This window comes from Neovison vison, chromosome 11 (genome assembly GCF_020171115.1).
Source record: "Neovison vison isolate M4711 chromosome 11, ASM_NN_V1, whole genome shotgun sequence".
NCBI lineage: Eukaryota > Metazoa > Chordata > Mammalia > Carnivora > Mustelidae > Neogale > Neogale vison.
In genome coordinates, this window is record NC_058101.1 from 91,559,804 (window position 1) to 91,579,659 (window position 19,856).

Genomic DNA, 19,856 nt, shown 5'->3' on the forward strand with positions numbered 1-19,856 from the left:
TATTTGTAATATAGAGTTTGAAACCAACGTAATAAAGTTTTCACATTCTGCTACATTTAAAACTATTGGTTTGTCTTGCCCTAAGGATTGAACTTGTACTGTTTTTAAAAAATATTTTATTTATTTATTTGAGAAAGCATGAGAGAGAGAGAGAGAGAACGCATGAGCAAGGGACAGGTGTAGAGGGAGAGGGAGAAGCGGAGAAGCAAATTCTGTGCTGAGCAGGGAGCCCGATGCAGGACTCGATCCCGGGACCTTGGGATCATGACCGGACCAGAAGGCAGATGTTAACAGGCTGAGCCACAGGTGCCCAAACTTTTACTATTATAATGATGTACCATGAATAGTGATTCTGTAACTTCATGCATAGGTCATTTGGAAAATATTGGTTCACTGAATTATTCAGGTCTTCCAAATGTTAATGTTTCATTATATAATATTAGAAAATAATATTTGTTAATATCACCATCAAAATCATCAGAAAAAGTATTTAGATTGTTAGTCTGCTTTTAGCATCTTAGTAGCAGATACAAGTTCTACAAACTTTTAATTTTCACTTGAAAGTTCAAGTTTAATCATTGGCAATAAATACAGTCAATTGTTTTTCTTGAAGTGACAGGCTCACTTTGTTCATTTTCAAAAAAAATCTTTACCAGTTACTGAAGTCTGTATAACCAGAGTTCTCTGTCAGTCATTTTTTCAAGTAAAGATGATCCTCCACTAATGAAGTAGCTAGTTTTCTTTTAGTTTCGATACATTGAATAAAAATAAGAAGAAAACGAAGTAGATCGTTCAATTTGCAGCTCAATTGCTCAAGTGCTTTTGCCTGAGACAACAGTACTTCGGTAGGTGGCAGAAGTACTCTAAGCTTACTTCACGTTTTGTCACAGTGAGTATTAAAAAGACAGGTACTCAAGGTTGAAATTTATTAATATTAATAATTCTTACTGCTTCATCGGGACATTCTAAAGTGCAGCTGAATTTTCTTTTTTTTTAATGAGTGTGTGTAATTGTGAAGAATATAATGACTACTAGTACAGATTAATGTCACCATCTTAATTTATGTTAAGGTGCCAGCAGTTTCATCTATTATTGCTATTGTAAAATTGGGGAAAGATCAATAAAAAAGGGGATATAATAAATTAGTATTTTTATAGAAATATTTTGACTCTGCAAACCCCCTGGAAGGGACTTGGTTTGGCCAGAGGTCCATAGACTCTATTTTTAGAACCACTGCAGTAATGTTCTAAGTAAGGCTATGCACCAAGACGGAGGTCTTACCTATTACTCAATCTGGATAATATCCAGTATCTGATGTGCTGAAGTCAGCTGCTGCTTAGATCTCCTCCTCTGTCATCTTCCCACTAAACTGGGCACTGTTGGTCCTGAATATTTAGACTTTTTAAGAAAAATGGTAGATCGGGGCACCTGGGTGTCTTAGTGGTTAAGTGTCTGACTTGGGCTCAGGTCATGATTCTGTGGTCCTGGGATCCTGCTCCTCATCAGGCTTCCTGCTCAACAAAAAGCCTGCTTTTCCCTCTCCCACTCTCCCTGCTTGTGTTCCATCTCTTGCTGTGTCTCTCTGTCAAATAAATAAATAAAATCTTTTAAAAAATGATAGATATTACTGTTGTGATAAAAAAAGTGCCTGTACTTAGAAATAAAAATTCAAATATTTCTCCCTTGTCCCATAATCTAGTCCCACGTAATAAAGGTAATTCCCTTTTACCTTTTCTGTTCAAGTTATTGTTGATTATCTCCCTAATTCTGATTATCTTCTACCTTAATTTCTTGGTTTGCCAACTTTAAGCAATATCTGTTGGCTTCCCACTGAAGGATCATTTAGCTCATTTATATTATTCTTCTTATTTATACTTTTTTTTTTTTTTTTAAAGATTGTGTTTCCTTATTTGAGAGACAGAGACAGAACACACAAATGGGGGAAAGGGCAGAAGGAGAGGGAGAAGCAAACTCCCTGCTGAGCAGGGTAGGTGCTCTCCTTATGTGGGGATTGATGCCAGGATCTTGGAATCATGACTTGAGCCAAAGGCAGCCACTGAACTGACTGAGCCACCCAGGTGCCCCCTTCTCGTTTATACTTGTTCATCCTCATAATTTTTGAGCATATATTCATATTTTCATTTTTGTTTCTAAGTTCTTTTTGTTGTGTTTGTGGCTTGAAATACTGTATTTAAACATAGAGTTCTGCTGAAATTTCTGCTGTGAAACCACAGGCCACAAGCAAACCAGAGTGTTCTCCCAAGAGAAGTGAGGGGTGACAGGTTAAGCTACTTCGGCCCAGTTTCTGCTTGCAACTTGACCACCTAGGTCATTCATGGCTCCTGCCTGGTGGGAGCATATGTGAAAGACAGGGAAAGCCAAATGTTATAATAACTAATGATAAAGCAAGGAGAGAACGGGTTTACAGTGATCACATTTGACTTCTTCATTAACAGATGGAGAAATTGAGGCAACAAATGGAAAAGTGACCTATCCAATGATATTTAGTCAAGGATAGATATTGGACTACAGTCTGACCTATCCTCATTGCTACTCTAGTTGTCCTGAGGTCATCCCTATAATAAATAGGGGATAGAACAATATGGTTTTATCAAGTTGATCCTAGATGGGAGTGAGACTTTCTCAATATTATATTTTCATAGCCTTTTGTTATTTTAAAAATGATAATCCTTAACTTTGTAAAAGTTTTTTGAACATATTCATTTGTATGGGATAGACTTTATTTTCTGATAGTAGGTTTTGTGGGCCTTTAGGAATTGTGTTTGTTTTCATAATTATTAGACTTGTTCTGGTGATCTGTGATCAGTGATTATGACTTGCTGAAAGTTCAGATGATGGTTAACATTTTTTATCAAGAAAGCACATCTTAATTAAGGTGAAAATAAATAAAAAAATAGTTGTGTTTGCTTTAAAGGACACAAACTTCATAAATTCTGAAAAGATACATTAGAACCCAGGAATATACAACATTTTGAGCTTGCATTTCTGTATAAAGTGGCTGAAACTTAAAAAAAGAATCAGATTCAGAATATTATTTACCAAATAGAGAAAAAAAGAGCAATCTTCTCTGGTCCGACTGTACAAATTATGCATAATATTTAAGAGCAAGATCTGGTTTGCATTTTAGTTATTGATTTGAAATAGAGCATTTTGGCATCAGATATGTAGACAGCAGGCAGTTCCTGTACTTAATTTATCCCCTCATCACCAAGAAGCAGCTTGATGTAGACAGTTTTATGTAAGGTTTGTCACAGATCCTGTGTGCTTTGGAAATGTTTCACATTTCATTAAGTTTAATTCAGTTTTCTGTATAATAAAATGTGGGTAAATACATTCTTCCTAACAATATCTTGGAGACTTTATGCTGCGGGTAATAAATTTGTGAATTTTTTTTTCACTTCCTTGAAAGGGATTGCTAGGCAAGTAAAATATTTGCCTAAATCTGGAAAGTGAACGTCTTTCTTTAATATTTACTGACACTAGTCATGATTCCTTTCTCTAAGAGGTGCTCCAGAGGAGATGGTGAAAATATAGTGGGTTCCAATTTTAAGATTTTCTAGTCTTTATAATTATAACTTTTGGGCAGAGGCTGAGAAATTATAGAAACTCACAGATTAAAATTGATATATGATTAATGGAAGAAGGTACAAGGGGGTACCTTCGAATAATAATAAGTAAGGTACGAGGAGTACAATTCGTATAATAATAAATAAGTGAAGAAATTCTTTGTGACCTTTGTTGAGAGCAGTGAATGTATAGAGAACTCTATCAGACAATTTATTGAGGACAATAAATGGCAAGAACTAGTGGTAGCACTGGGTAGTGGGACTGGCTCCCAAATTCTGTTAGGTACCCTTGGCTGCAGGTGAGTGGCATACTCAAAGTAGAGTCTAGGTTTTCTTGAGAATAGAATAAATGTCACACTGTCTTGGCTTGACCAAGACATGGCTTGACCTTGTAAGTCTGCTCTTAGGTAAAGTAAGTGAAGAGAAGGTAGATATTTCTATCCAACACAAATAATTTCTTAAGGATTATCCACGACAAGTATTCATTGCTCTTTCCATGACTGCCAGCTATTTCAGGATGGTGGTATGTGTGCTTGGGGTGGGATGGGCAGGAAGAAGGCAGCAGCTATGTTGTAGGTGGTAACCAAGAAGAGTCAGCTTTGGGAGAATAGAATTCAGTGATAGAATTTAATTTAAAATTAGAGAAATTCCTCCATACCAAACGTATGAACAGTTCAGTGCCTCTGCATTAGTTAGACTTCGGGTTAAAACATCTCTCTTGGAAACTGCAGTACTGATATCTCTGGAAAGTATAATATTTTAAGTCACAAAAAGCCACTAGCATTGATGCAGTTGGCTTATTAACCATCACCAGTTGGTCTTGGAGTAGATGGAACATAGGATAACATATTTAGAGAGAAAATGAGTCGTCCGATGTATTTTATTCTAGAGAACTCTGTGTGTGGGAGACAAACCTATGGGGAAATCAAATGGTGCATGTATTTGGGGGTGGCTGGGGGCATTGCAACATGAGAAAATCTGATTTCTAGGGAAGAAAGGGGCTGGAATAGAAGAAAAAAAGTTTGTGAAGATGTGGATAAATGGCTGCCTCCCCGCACATCTGTTTGTTTGTTTGGTTTTGTGTTTTTTTGGGCAGAGATTTTTTTGGATAGATTTTTAATAAAAGAGAGATTAGTTGACACCTTTTAAAGCTCTGAAGAAAGGAGACCATTTGTGGGCACCAGAACAGAGTACTGGAGGTAAGAAACACTGTAATCATTCAGGTTCTCAAGTTTAAGTAACAGCTCTTTCTCTTATTCTCTGACTCTAGGATCCCACAGTGACCCTAGTTGTTGCTTCATATCTATTAGAACTAAAAAAAAAAAAAAAAAGAAAAAAAAAAGGCTACTATTGATTAGAGGGATCTGTGCAGGGTTATATTATTAAAAATAAACTTACCTGTTTTCTAATTGGAAGTTTTCCATGCGTCTCTCCATTTTGAGTTATATTAGTGGTACTTGGGTTCTATAACCACCTCCCACTCTGTCCCCGGCAAACACAAACAATCAAATACCTGCTTATTACCTAAAATCACCAGGCCCAAACTTTTCATTTTCTTATCACAGTTTATTGTTGTACATATGAGGTACCATGCTACTATCAGAATTATATTCAGCTTTTTTATTTTAAAAAACTCAGAGAAAAAATGTTTCCAGTAATTTTCATTCAATGTGAATGACAAGAATATCATAGCTATAAACACTGAAATAACCATTTCATTTCTTCCTGAGGAAGTTCCAATTTTAAGCAATGAAAAAGGAATTCTATACAAAGCCAGTTTTAAATCACATTAGCTCTCATTCTTTTCTCATATGTATTTATGTTACTTTTAGAATATCTTAATAACCAGCTGGAGTATATAATGTAGAAAGTACGTATGTCCTCTAGAATTTGATGTTGCCTCCAAGATATATTAAGTGGTCAAAAATCCTTTCAAAGGTTTGCTACTATAGATAGCATAATGCCTGTCCTGTGAATGTATAAATTTTGGTATGATCTTTTCCTTTTTCCTTCATTATACAAGCATCCAGTATGTTTTTTAACATTTATCTTAAAGGGTATGATGTTCCCTTGACTCAGTTTACTTAGACAAAATTGTGCCAGGAGCAGCTTTGTTTAGAAATTTAAATGCACGTCTCATCATTAAAACACAAATGCATCATTTTTTCTTTTTCTTTTTTTTATCAGTAGAAATGCCAAAATAAAACCATAATACTGTATATAACCGCTGGTGTTATATGTGCTTACTCTCACTATGTGTGCCCCTCTTAAGCCAGTTTTCTTAAATTAGTAGAGGTGAAACACTACATTCATTTTCCTATCATGCTGGGCAAATGCTGCTTTAAAAAGGCTAGCAGTAAGCATGAAGATTGAGTTCACCAAATTTGTCCAAATGACTTTGATATTGCTTTTACAGTAGGGGTCTTGAAAACTTTTTCTTTCTCCAGGTCTTTTGGCTATTAGAGTATTTGTTTAAAACAGTATATCATTTGGGAGCACAAGACCTTAAAAAATATTTAATAACTATAATGTGATTTAACAATTTATATTAAGTGGAAGGATCTCAGAATTTGTTTTCTAATTAGTGAATAATTGATATTTAGTTTCACACATTATAATGACCAAGAAAATATCTGGGCTATAACTTTTCCTTGCATATCTTTTTTTTTCCTTGATCATATTTGTGATAACATTTTATAACAGCTTATGTAATCATAGCAGGGAATTTGCTACTTAATTTTTTATATGTACAGTGAATTTAAAAATTAATTAAATGTAAGCATAGGACAATAAGTATGATTCTTTTCTGAATACTTTATTAACCATATGATCAATTAAAGTTTAAGTTAAGGAATCATGTCTGCCTCATCTTTGTACTTCCTCCATTTAATTTGGTAGATAATCCTTATATTTAACTATGTTTTATTGCCTTTCGTGAGAGAACATATAAAATATTCTAAAAAAAGGGGGACATGGCCCTGGCTTATTTTCTTCTGCCTTATATTAAAAGTATCATGGGAAATATGAGATTAAAAATCATATATCAATTTGGTTTTTTGTTATAAATCTCTACATTATACAATTTCATTTTGAACTATCTGGAAAGATGCAATTTTTCTATAATTTAAATATGAATAACATCATCTAAAGACACTGTGCTTAATTTTCATTTAATAGGTCTTGTTCTGGAGAAAATTTTTAAAAAAGTTTTTTACTTTTAAAAGTCAGTATGTTTCTGGAGATGACACATAGCTCACATTCTATCCAAGTGTTTCTGTAGAACCAGTGAGGACTATTGGAGTAGGTTTGTAGCTCACAAAAAGAGAATACAAGTTGTCAATGATAATATCTTCAGACCCCTGCAATTTCTCCCTTTTAGAGGATTTCGTGAGTACAATTTACATTACTATTTACTGTTTTAGTATATTCAGCATGTTTCCATATACATTTCGATGGCTTTACAACATATCTCAGTATAACAATTACAACAGAGGAGTTAGTAATTTTTACATAAATGCACTAGAGTATGTGTATGAAAAATCAGGTTTTTTTTTGCTATAGCACTTACCTTTTTATTTTGATATAGATAAACCTTGTATAGAACTTTTCCACTCTCTGACCTAGCAACAAATTATAATTTACAATTCTTCCTAAGGATCCAGTGGATTTATATCTTGGCAAGCATTCTTCATGGGTATTACGCCTTTGGCATTTTATGCTACATTATGATGTTTATTTTGCTTCTTGTTTTGTAGGACACTTTATAGGATCAAAGAATAAGAAAACATTTTACAAGCAAACAGTGATCTAAAAATCTACAGAGACACAACTTTAGTTGATATATAAAAGTGTAAATATTACTATGAAATGGAACAATTCTGCATTTGCATCTGACACCTATATTGGTTGCAGTTGACTTCCACATGAGTGCACAGTAGTCTACAATAATCCCACAGGCTCAGATATGGATTAAGAGAAAGGCCGTAGGCCTCAAGGCTTGTAACAGGTATGTTTTCTTTCTTTCTTTGCTTTTTGTTTTTTTGTGTTTTTTTTTTTCCCCCAGTCATCCACATGCCAGCACATGGAAGGAACTTTGTTCTTTATTTCTTATTTGAAGAGGTATATTTTTAAACAGCCTTTTGGTAGCTTCTGGAAGCTTTGTGAAAGGTGAATGTTACATGGCAGATGGATTCTCGAGATGTTTTCTCAGTGCTATCTCACTTTCTGCAGCTCCTGTCTCAGCCAGGATGGCAGAGGCTGCCCCAGTCTGTGTAGCAGTTTGGACAGTTCCACGTTGTGATCTCGGTAGTAGCTTGACAGAAATGCTCTGCTCTGAGGTGGGAGATAAGAGGACATTTCACTTTGAGGATTAAAGTATATTTCATCTACTGTGATGATGTTTAAATCTGCATCAATTATACCATACGTGGGTTGAGATTTATATTAAGCATGTGGGCTATTTACTTAGCACAATACAAACACAGCGACTCTCTTCTTCAAAATAGATGCTCTAGGTACATACACTGTTTTTAGCAGGAAAAGAGATTTTGTAGTAAGCATGGGATTTACTTGATTGTGCAGAATTAAATGTTACAGTAACTTGATTGAGTTGCTAGAAAAGTAGCTGTGACTTCAAATCACTCCTGCTTTGGAGAATGTTAGTTTGGTACATGCACAATATCAAATACTCCTTGGTCATCATTAATTTACATTTAGATTTGGAAGGTACGTAATACTTTCTTAAGAGAGTTTTAAGGTGTACAAAGGCATACTGCTAAAACCAGTATTGTGGTAGGCTTGAAAATGCAGTAGGTAAACCAGGCTAACCTCTAGCTTGCTGTATTTGTGTGATTTGACCCAAGGAAGGAAAAGAATGCCTTGTAAACTACCTTGACTTGGAGGGAGGTAGATTTCTCTTCACTAAAGAAAAGGTTTTAATAATTGAATTTGTCAAAACTGGAAAGGGCTGTCCTGTGAGATGGCATTTAGTGGCATTCACATATAGTTGGATGACTGTTGTTAGGAATGTTGTAAAGGGAGGATTTCTGCCTCTGTATCTGTACCTCCAGGCTTTGTACTACTCTGAGATTTTCAGCAGAGTTGAACCTTTAAACGTTTTGTTATTTAATTCTTGTGTTGTTCTTTTAAAATGTCATATCTTGTACTTGATTTTAAATGCCATAGAAGAAAGTCTCATTTGGTATTGATTGATGTAACAGTGATTTTTGTAGGAATCATGATCACTGGAATTAAATAGAATAGTTGTGCTATATTCTAACCATTACCGGGATCAAGGGAGAACCCAAACCACTGTGTGATTTGTGCCTGTCTGTCTCATTTCTGTTTTTGGTCTTCCTCAGTCATTAGCTCTAAAACCACCGACAGGCTGAGCTGGCACACTCAGACAAAAGAAAACAGTACAGATAAATTTTATTTCCCAGATACTATATCTGGGAGCCTGGTCATTCTGTGCCTCCTTTGCTGCCAGCCAGACCTGGAATCTAGGGAAGAACCTTACATCTTTGTCTCTGAGTTTCTGTACTTCCCCATTTTTTTCTCTCTTGCCAGCTTGCATCCAATATTTTCATGTGGTAAGTGATTGCACAACATCTTATCTAGGTCTAGGATTGAACCTCCTGGGATCCATTTCTACTGTCCATCCCTTTGGTGTTTGAATTGAACCTCTGATACTGAGGATTATCTCAACCTTACCTCTACCTTTTGGGCATCATTTTCAAACTGTCTGCCTGTGTCAATGTGCCATTGCAGACAAACTTTGTCCTGTGTCCTATTGTGTATATGCATGTCCCCGTAATCATGTCCACTTACTCAAGTACCCTTTCCTCTTGTTGCTTCGCTCCCTCATTATGGCAAGAAAAATGAAATGAGATTTGCAATGTATGATATGTTCTATTTTGGAGTCTAGTATGTTCAGGCCAAAAGTTACTAGGATACAACTTTGTGGTATGCAGAATTTATTGAACATAAATTGTTATCTCACAGTCATTCAGAAGGGGGGATATTTTAGATAAAACCACAGATAGGATATATGCGAAAGTACGTCAATGTAATCTGACTACTTCATACAAACTCATGTAAAATAATGTAATAAGAGGAGATAATATATACATTTATAATATAAAAGTATAAAAAGAAGGAATCATATAACACCTTCAATATCAGGTTATTTATTGGCCTATTATTAAATTAAAGAATCTACTACATACTTTTGATCTGGAGAGATAATAGATTTAGTGGTTTCTTTTTTTTTAAGATATTTATTTATTTATTTATTTGACAGAGAGAGAGAGAGATCACAAGTAGGCAGAGAGGCAGGCAGAGAAAGGGAGAAGCAGATTCCTTGCTGAGCAGAGAATCCGAGGCAGGCCTCAATCCCAGGACCCTGAGATCATGACCTAAGCCAAAGGAAGAGTTTTGAACCCACTGAGCCACCCAGGTGCCCCTAGATTTAATGGTATTAATTTAGAATGTCAGGTTTTATTCTTCTACACTGTTATTTTCATAAACAGAGTAAAAGTAGGAGTAGGCCAACAACTTTCTTAATTTACCTGGATTAAATGCATTCTATGATCTTTTGGTGAGTTGGGTGCTGGCCTTTTTCTGTAATAGGGGGAGAAGCAAGCAACATGATAATACTGCCTCCTCTCAAACATTCTCACATTCGTGTTTCTGTTGTCTTTAAGAAGCCTCCGTTACTCTTGCCTTCTCTCTGGTCTCTATTTGCATAAAAGCAACCACTCTACCCCTTCAAATAAATCCAGTATATACTTGATATTGTGACATAATAAGAAATATATATAATTGGTTTTCATCTCAGGTTCCTGGCACAGAGCTTCTAAAACCATTTTTTTCCTCAGTGATAGGGGTGAAAGGAGTGTGTTTTGTTATTCATAATAAGCCCTTTAAACCATACCCAAGTTTATGCTAATGAGGTGACTCTTGGTGGGACCACAGATAGTGTCAGATGGAGAGGGTGGGGTGGTACTTTAGAGGAACCAAACATAATATTAGAGGTTGGGAACTCTCAGCTCTACCCTTTGACCTCCAAAGATGGGAAGAGGGACTGGGGATTGAGGTAATGACTAATGGCAGGTGATTTAATCAATCACGCCTATGTTAATGGGACACCCATAAAAACCTGAAGTGAAGACTCTGGAGAATGTCAGGGTTTGTAAATGCATCCGTGTGCTTGGAGGGTGGCACACCACAAACTCTACAGAGACAGAAGCTCCTGTGCTTTAGCACCCTTCTTGTTCTATGTGCCTCTCACTCTGGTTATTCATTTTTTATCTCTTATAATAATAGAAAATAAAGTGTTTCCCTGGGTTCTCTGAACTGTTATAGCAAATTTTAAAACCTGAGGAAGGGGTCATGAGAACCCTTGATTTATAGCCACTTTGGACAGAAGTAAGTAACCTAGGAACCTGTTACTTGCTATTATAGTCTGAAGGAAGGGCAGGCCTATGGTAGTAAGTCCTTTAACTGTGGAGTCTATACTGGTTAGTGTCACAATTGAGTTAAACTACAGGGCACTTAGTTGGTATCTGTAGAAATCTGCATGCTTGGTTGGTATGAAATGTGGCACATTTGGTGTCAGAAGTGTGAGTTAATAAACCCTTGGAATGTATTACACAGTAACGTTTCTGGAGTATCAATATGGAAGTACTGATATTCTAAAATTTGTTTTTCTTATCTTTCTCTACCACAAAATCCAATATTATGTCTCATTTTGTCTCTGATAGGAGTAAAACAAAATGCTAAGAAAGATATACTACAATGTCTTTTAAACATTTTAGTTTAATAAATAGAGAAATAGCCTGGACATAAATGAAAGTGATGTATTTTATATTACTTTCTTGAAATACCATGGAAATACCATGAGTTTCTATTAATGTGTAATTATTAATTAATGTGTATTAATGTGTAATTATTAATGTGAAATACCATGGAAATACCCTTGAGTTTCTATTAATGTGTAAGGGTTATTTTTATAGTGCTCTAAAGTAAATTTTAATAATCATCCAAAGAAAACTGTTAAAGAAATAATATTATGCAGACCACATTTACTACTATAGCATGACTTAATGGGGGAAAAAAATAGAAATCTTTTGGTCCTGTTTTTAATTTCCAGTTGATGTATTTCCTGTCTTGGTTTAAATTAACATTTTTAGTGCTAAAATTTCTATGAATGTATCATTCTTTTTGTAATCAGACGTTGCCCTCTATGTTCTGCTTCAAAATAGAAAATTCTGTTGTTTTCCTTTATTCCTGCTTGACGTGTATCATGGGAAAAATCCAAATAAACAACCTAGATACACTGAAATCCACATGTCACTTGTAACTTTTAGAAGGGCTAAATTTTTATTTTAACCACGTTTATAAGAAAATACATATTATTTATTAGTTTGCTTATTTAGTTTGTATTTATAAGCTTTATACTTACATCAGGATCCATTGGAGGGTATTTTCTTCCTTTGCTCTTTCCTAGGCATTTTGTTTTACCTTCTTCCAATAATTGACACCAGAAACCTTTATGAGAATCAAACCTAAAAAAAATTAAAAACACAAAACACAAAAAAGTATTTTTCAAGCAATTTATAAGTTATAATGACCAAAACCATGAATATATTTTTGGATCTTAATCTATAACCAGAGAAACTGGTATATTTTTTGACTAAGTCACTTTGCATAAATTCTTTTGGCATACTTCTGAATTCTTAGTCCATCTGTCATATTTGTAAGTTTGCCAGATTCCTAATAGAAAAATTGTCAGCAGAAGGTCTTCTATTAATAGAAATTAATAAGCCTACCTCCTTCATCTGGAAGGAAAAAGTTTTATGAATTTCAAGTCTGTTCTTTTCCTTTGTAGGGTTTAAAAATGACAAGTCAAGTTTCATCCATATCTATGGACTAAGGTAGTATTTATACCATACAATTACAGAATAATAGAAGAGAAAGTGTTTGGTGTGCCATGGAGTGATTAATTTTAGGATTCTTCAGCTGTCATCCACTTAATTTTTTTCCATAACCCCTTTCTTATTTTGGTATGAGCTCTGTATTAAAGTCACAATACCTATAAATGTGGATTTTCATGGCATAACTATAATCAAAATAATAGTAGCACATTATATTTATATTTTATTTATTTTTAATCTTTCCATGGTTTTGTTTATTATTTAATATTTTCTTACATTTTAATTTTAATTCCAGTTAGTTAACATACTAAACTTATATTTTAGTTTGCCAAAATGTATTTTTTTTAAGATTTTATTTATTTATTTGAGAGAGAGAGCCAGAGAAAGCAGGGGAGGGTTAGAGGGAGAGAATCTCAAGCAGACTCAGTGCTGAGCATGGAGCTGAATGTGGGCCCTATCTCATAACCGTGAGATCATGACCTAAGCCAAAGCCAATTGGATGCTCAACTGACTGAGCCACCCAGGTGTCCCAGTTTACCAAAATATTTTATGTAATTCTTTTTCCTTTTGAGTTTTCATTAAAATCCCTTAATGATATGGAGTACAGGATTCTTCCCATTTTATGGCACTTAACAATGTGTTTTTGGCTCTTCATCAATGTTCACTAAATGTTAGTTGAATAAAAAAATGAAAAAGAAGGAAATGTTTGTCAAGGTTTATTTCTCTTGGACTATATATTTTTTCCCTACCTGGGTCATGACTTAAATCTAGGCCTCCTTACTCTAAGTCCAGTGTCTTTTCTTCTTCACTGGTCTCTGGTTACATTTTATATTATTATTCATTATGAATAAATAGTAATTTACATGCTTGAATATAAAAAGTGAGAGTCAGCAATGATAATTCTTTCACATTGCTTTTGTAATTTGATAATTCTATTGCCTTACTTTCTTCTTCATTAGGAAAAATTATCACTTGGGGTTACTTTTTCATTTTGTTTTAAAATCCACATTACTAAAAATACTGTTTCTGACTTTTTCTTAAATTATAGTGTGAGCAGTGAAAAATTGGCAACTGAAATAACACATTTAAGTTAGCCTAAAAATGTGAAATACCTAGGGAAAAATTTAACAAAATATTAGCAAGATCTGACACTGAAAACTATAAAACATTGTTAAGAGAAACTGTAGAAGACACAAACAAAGAGGCTAAACCATGTTCACAGATCAAAACAATAAGTATTTTTAAAGTATCCGCTCTCTCCAAATTTATCTATAGATTCAGTGTGATTCCAATAAAAAGCTCCAGTGGATTTTGTAGGAATTGTAAGGATCATTCTAAAATGTGTACAGGAATGGAAAGGACCTATCAAGCTATAACAATTTGAAAGCACTATACTAAATTAAAGAAAATAGATGAGTGGTTGCTGGGGATCGGGAGTGAGGGGCAAAGGAGCATGAAGAAACTTCTTGGGTAAATGGAAATGTTCCGTGTCTTGATTGTGGTAGTACATACAACTGTAACCATTTGTCCAAATTCATCAGGCTGTACAGTTAAAACTGGTAGATTTTACTATATATGAATTTTATTTCAATAGAGCTGATTTAAAATTATACTGTGATTGAACGTATGTGTATATGTATGAATTTGGAAGGTAGTCTTTATGTAGCTAATGTTGTGGAGCTTATAACATAGCTGTATGAAAAGAATGCACACCTAGATTTCAGATTTCTGCCTCTGTACTGGTTTGGATATTAGAGACACTAACGGATTATCCCACATCCCACTTAGGCAAAGCCTAATTCTCATGATTATGGACACAACTGTATGAGATCAGGACACAACATGCTTTGTCTTCATGTTATTTATATTCTCTGAATAAAGTAGTCCCACACTCAGAGGTGTGGTACAAGAAAAAAAAGCATTTAAAAGACCATTATTTAAATAATCTGTACATGAAATCTGGAAAGCTCTAATATGACACAACGGAAGTCTGGAAGTGTGCTATCGATATAGTATATTTCATAAACATTTTGTCCTTAGCAACTTCTACAATTGAATTCTGGCTCAGTTTTATGTATTTAAGTGATCAAAATTTAGAATCCAGACCAACTATTATTTTTTTTGGTAATATTCTAACTATACATCATCCATCTCTGGAACATACATAGGCCTTATGTTAAAATGAGCAGCCTTCTGACAGAGTGATGTTTTCTTAAGAGACACTGAACTTCACACGTAATATAATTGAGAATCAGAATAAAAATGGGTTTTTCTTTCATCTCTGTTCATTGGTTACATGTCATGCAGCAGGCTGTCATGTGGGCTTTATTGAGAAAAAGTATGTATGTGTATGTGTGGCTGGCATGTAGCCCAGGCATCTGTAGGCATAAGCCCACAGGCAATGGCCTAATGTTGGAGTGGAAAAGGAGAAGAAGGCAGAGGAGTGATCATGTTTATTTTCCAGGTGACTTGAAGTGGAGGTGAAGGGATTGATATTGACATTATGAGTTGGAAGACATCAGCAATGCAATTTCAGAGTTCAGGTGAAGAAGCTTGACGTGAAATAGAGAAAGATCTCCCCGTATCTGTTTAGAATATTACAGTGTTTCTTTTAAGATTACCCTTGGTACCACTGGTATCTGGTGAGACAATAAGAAACCTTTCTTTGGGTAGGCACTCAGTAGTCATGGCTAGGACCTCCTTTAGAGGACTTGAGGAAGTGAACCTTTTGGGGGAAATTTTTTGTGTTGATTACTTTATCATATGAGATCCTGTATCATTGTATCCAGAGTCTTGCACATTATAGTCATCCAATAGAATCTTGTTGAATTAGACTAAAACAAGAATGAATTGGTTCTTCTCTCAATCAAATAAATAAAACCTTAAAAATGTGGGGGCACCTGGATGGCTCAGTCTGTTGAGCATCTGCCTTCGGCTCAGGTCATGATCCTGGAGTCCTGGCATGGAGCCCTGCATTTGGCTCCCTGCTCAGCAAGCAGAGTGCTTCTCCCTCTCTCTCTGCCCCCCTTCCCCCACTGTGCATGCTCTCTCTCAAGTAAATAAATAAAATCCTAAAAAAAAAAAAAAAAAGAATGGATTGGTTCTTAAATTTCTATAGAATATCACCTGGAGATGTCTAGAAATAACTGGAAGAGACTTGTAGGCAGGGACAATTGAAATTCTCCAATGATTCAGCCTCCAACTGGTAACATTTGGGCAGGTGAATCCTAGGGAATATTCAGATTATACTTAGAAGTTCAAGTATGTTTAAAATAACTTTAGATTGAAATAACATTTCCATGGGAGAATAGTGAGTTGCAAACAGTGCTGGTAAATTTCAGAATCAAAACACCATCACTCAGGTGTCACTAATATGGAACAAACACGGAAGTTAGTTTTTGTTTTTGTTTTTTAAATCAGTTCCCTCTCCACAAATATGCTTTTATGATTTAATGAACCACTTTGCTGATACCTGTTTTATTTGTAACAGTTTTTTTAAGGTATAATTTCCTTAGAACACCCATCTTAAGTATACAATTAGGTGATTTGTATCAAGTTTATATAGTTGTATAACTATCACCACAATCCAGTATTAGAACATTTCCATAATCCCCCCAAATTCCTTAGAGCCCACTGGAAGTAATCCCTGCTGTTACCTCCAGGCCCAGGCTAGCACTGATCTGCTTTGAGTCTGTATTTTCTGGACACCCCCCCCTTTTTTTTTTTTTTTTTTTGGCTGGGGTGGATATGCCAGATTTTGTTAATTCATTTACCAGGTGATGGACATTTGGGTCAGTTCCAGTTTTTGGCATTCATTCATTTACTTATTTATAATTTTTGTCATTTCAAACACATAGATTTCCTCACTTCATAAGAGCATTCTAAAAGCAGTATCAATAGCATAAAATCACAATGCTGGAGAACATTGACTAAGCATGAGCCTTAAAAAAAATCACAGGGAGGACAATGGGATGATAAACTGTTAATTTAAATTTATGAAGTAGAGTCCAACAAAGTAGGAATCACTTGTGGTTCCCACCATGCGGTTATCAGTTTCTGGCTATTATTAATAATGCTTCTTTGAACAAGTGTTTCTTGGACACAGGTTTTCATTCTCTTGGGAGTGGCATTATTTGTAAGCCTCTGTTTAGTTTTTAAGAGAATGCAAAATTGCTTTTCCTTAGTGGCCATGTATTATACATTGTCATCTGCAACATATGAGGGTTCCAGTTTCTCCACGTTTTGGCTAACATTTGGTATTGTCTTTTGGATTATAGACATTCTAGTTGTATTTCAGTGTGATTTTAATTTGCATATCATCATGATCGCACATTTACTATGCCAAGTGATTGTGTGTCTGAAGATGGATTCTTTTTATAAGAAAGCCTGAGACAACTTAAAAAGCTCATTTTAAAGTTTCAGTCTTTTAAAGAAAATACTTCCTGTTGGTATACTAGTCATTAGTCACAGTTTACAGTATTGTTTTTCTCTGGTTCTAACATCTTGTGCCAACTTAAAGAGCTTAATAGATTGGCAGCACAGTCCAGTGGGCTGATTGAATTTTAGTCCTGACTCCTCAATTTATCTGCTGAGTGACTTTTGGCTTAGTTTTTTCTGTGCTTGTTTTCATTTTTTTTTTTTTTTTTAGCTGAAAAATGGAGCTAATAGTACCTATCACATCTACTGTTGGTAGGAAGAGATATATGTAAACATAGAAATGTAGAATATATACATGTATATTGATTTTCAAATGTTATAACCAACCACTTTTAAAACAAATTAATCTTAAGAAATTGGGGCACACTATCTTTTTCACTACTTACCATTGTTAGGTGCTTCTTTCATGGGTCGTCCAGGGAACCAACAGATTTTAGCTACTATGGCTACTTTTTTTTTTTTTTTTTAATTTTCTTTTTCCTACTGAAAAAAAGTTTTAATGTGGCACCTTTTTACTCAAACTCATCTAGAATGGGATAGGAAAGACTTCCTCGGCAATATAAATTTGGTTGCTAGGGGAAGTGGGATGAGACACAATTGAAGACCTTCTTGAATTCTGAAGCAGCTTTGATTCTTTATGACTTAGTTAAGTCCTACCCACAGAACAAAACAAAACAAATGCATGATCTTTATTCAGGCCCTGGCCTTCGAATTCTTACTGTTCATTTATTGAAGTTTCACAGGAAATTTCTATTAAAAATTCATATAACTCAATCCAGTTTCATCTGTGTTAACAAATAGGTGAACTGACTGAGAAATAAAGATGTCAGGGTCAGGTGTTTAACCAGTATTTCCACATATGGAACCTCTTGTCGTGGTTATTGATGGCTATGTATAATTGTGAATTCATAGTTCATGGAAAAACAAAAAGTTTATATTTTTCATAAATTAGTTTATACAAATTAGTACAGTTCCACGCTAAACATGATTTTTGCTGGTTTCTCTCAAATGATCGGTCAGCCTAAAACATATGTAACATATAACATGAAAGCTAAAATAGTTTGAGTATATCAATCCTATTTACACTTTAAGCATGAAGGTTATATTGAAGAAGAATTGTAAAATACTCATTTCCTTAATTGGTTTATATTAATCATTTATATTGTTAAAACTTTTATATTATTTAAAACTTTTCTGCTTATTTAAATCACATCCATCCTGACCAAGAAAATCAGATTTTTTTTTTTCACATATTCACTGGTCATTTAAAATTCATTATGCCAGTACTAATTCATGTTAAGACATCATAGACTATCCAATGACTGCGTTGAAATTTGGAAGTCGTGAATACTTTTTTTTAGCAATTGCAGAAAGGAATAAAGAATACTCTTACAATAGAAACTTACTGCCATTTTTCTTGAAAATAGTTTTGAAATTGGAACTGTTTTTATATTGAAGAGAATCAGTTTATAGAGTGCTTAAATTGGAGTACTTTTTCATGCCAAGACTCTATAGTAAAATCTTTGTGTAGACCTAGTTTCATTCATTTATTCTTCTGTGTGGAAAAAAACCCCTGGATTTATGTGGTTAGTTGAGAATTCATATCTCTGTTTGCAGTTCAGTACATTCTTAGAGGATTTTAATTATTTCTTTTTAAGTACTAAAGAGATAGTCTTCCCTACCACTAGCAGAAAAAATATGAAGCAATAAATTACATTCCTGAGAGCATACATTTTGTTTGACTCCCGCTCATCCTTGATGAGAAAAAACGTATCAGTATAGTTACTTTAACAAGAGTAACTAAATGATCAGGGCAGGATTTGAAACTGCAAAGGGCTTGGTGAAGGAGGATATGCATCAGTTCAGACCCAAGACAATGACCTGAAATTCCAAATACTCTACAACAGCTCCAGGGCTGATGTGTTTAAGGCCAACTGATGACTGACAAGAAAATATAAAAGGAAACTGAATGGCTGTACATTATCTCTATCAGCAGGGTGAGAGCTTGGGCGGCCCTGTAGGGCGAGAAGCTGTGGTTTCAGAGACTACACATACCTTATCTTGCTGCTTTACCCACTGAGCCCCGTACCAGGCTAGAGCAGCATATAACAGGCAATTTCAGCCAGATACAGCCCAGGTGCAAAGTGAGCCACAGTTCTTTGTATCAAGTACGTTCCTTTGATACTACTTCTCTTAAGTTTACACTCCCTTTTCCCGGCAGGGGAGGTGAATAAAAAGCTTGCCACTGAGCTGGATACAAAGGGGACAAATAACACAGCATGCAGGTCAAGGACCATTCTATAAAAAAAGGAGATTATGTCTTTATAGGATACTTCACTTCTTTTTTCTGAAATACAGTGCTTTGCTATATGCTCTATAAAAGAGACCCAAAGATAAACCAACTTGAAATAGAAAACTGTTTAGAAAATAAAAGCTTTCTTTTCTGAGAGACACTTAAAAAAGATATAAAGCAAAGGGGACTTGAATTTCTAACTGCAAACTACAATCACTCAGGTTTCTTTAAGGTCAAGCTGAAAGTTAAATACCTAAGGCGCGTAGTGTCTGTGTTAGTACTTGAACTAAGCTCTACAAAGCTCTAACAGTACTCGTAGTATAAAAACACAGAAGTCAGAAGAAGGTTAATAGTAATAACAAAGTAAATGGCTCTTGGGAAGGAAGCTCAAAATCCAAGTTCCTTTGTCCTCCATACCAAAATGTCTTTCTTACATATGTCTCTATATATGATTTGTTCAAGACATAAGCAGTATTTGATGTTTTTCTGCCAATCTTTGTTGTAAGGGATGCTGAGAGGTAAAGGAATCCTCCTGCCTCTCACAGCTTCTAACTTGCTATATGATGAAGCACACAATGAAAAGAAAATCAGTTGATCTATAGA

General features: G+C 34.8%; 1 protein-coding gene across 4 annotated transcripts in view; it reads right to left on the reverse strand.

Annotated features, from left to right (window-relative positions):
- Positions 1–5,192: 5,192 nt before the first annotated feature.
- Positions 5,193–19,856, reverse strand: part of NDST3 (N-deacetylase and N-sulfotransferase 3) — a 171,511-nt gene continuing 156,847 nt past the window's right edge. For 3 of the 4 annotated variants that reach the window (XM_044224128.1, XM_044224127.1, XM_044224125.1), the window contains 2 exons: positions 12,052–12,154; positions 5,193–7,919 (listed from right to left, as the gene is read on the reverse strand). In XM_044224128.1, the coding sequence (XP_044080063.1) occupies positions 7,800–7,919; positions 12,052–12,154 (223 nt within the window). In that variant the 3' untranslated portion in view covers positions 5,193–7,799. Of the gene's footprint in view, positions 7,920–12,051; positions 12,155–15,628; positions 15,751–19,856 lie in introns of those variants that run through there. The other variant, XM_044224126.1, reaches the window with a different exon arrangement.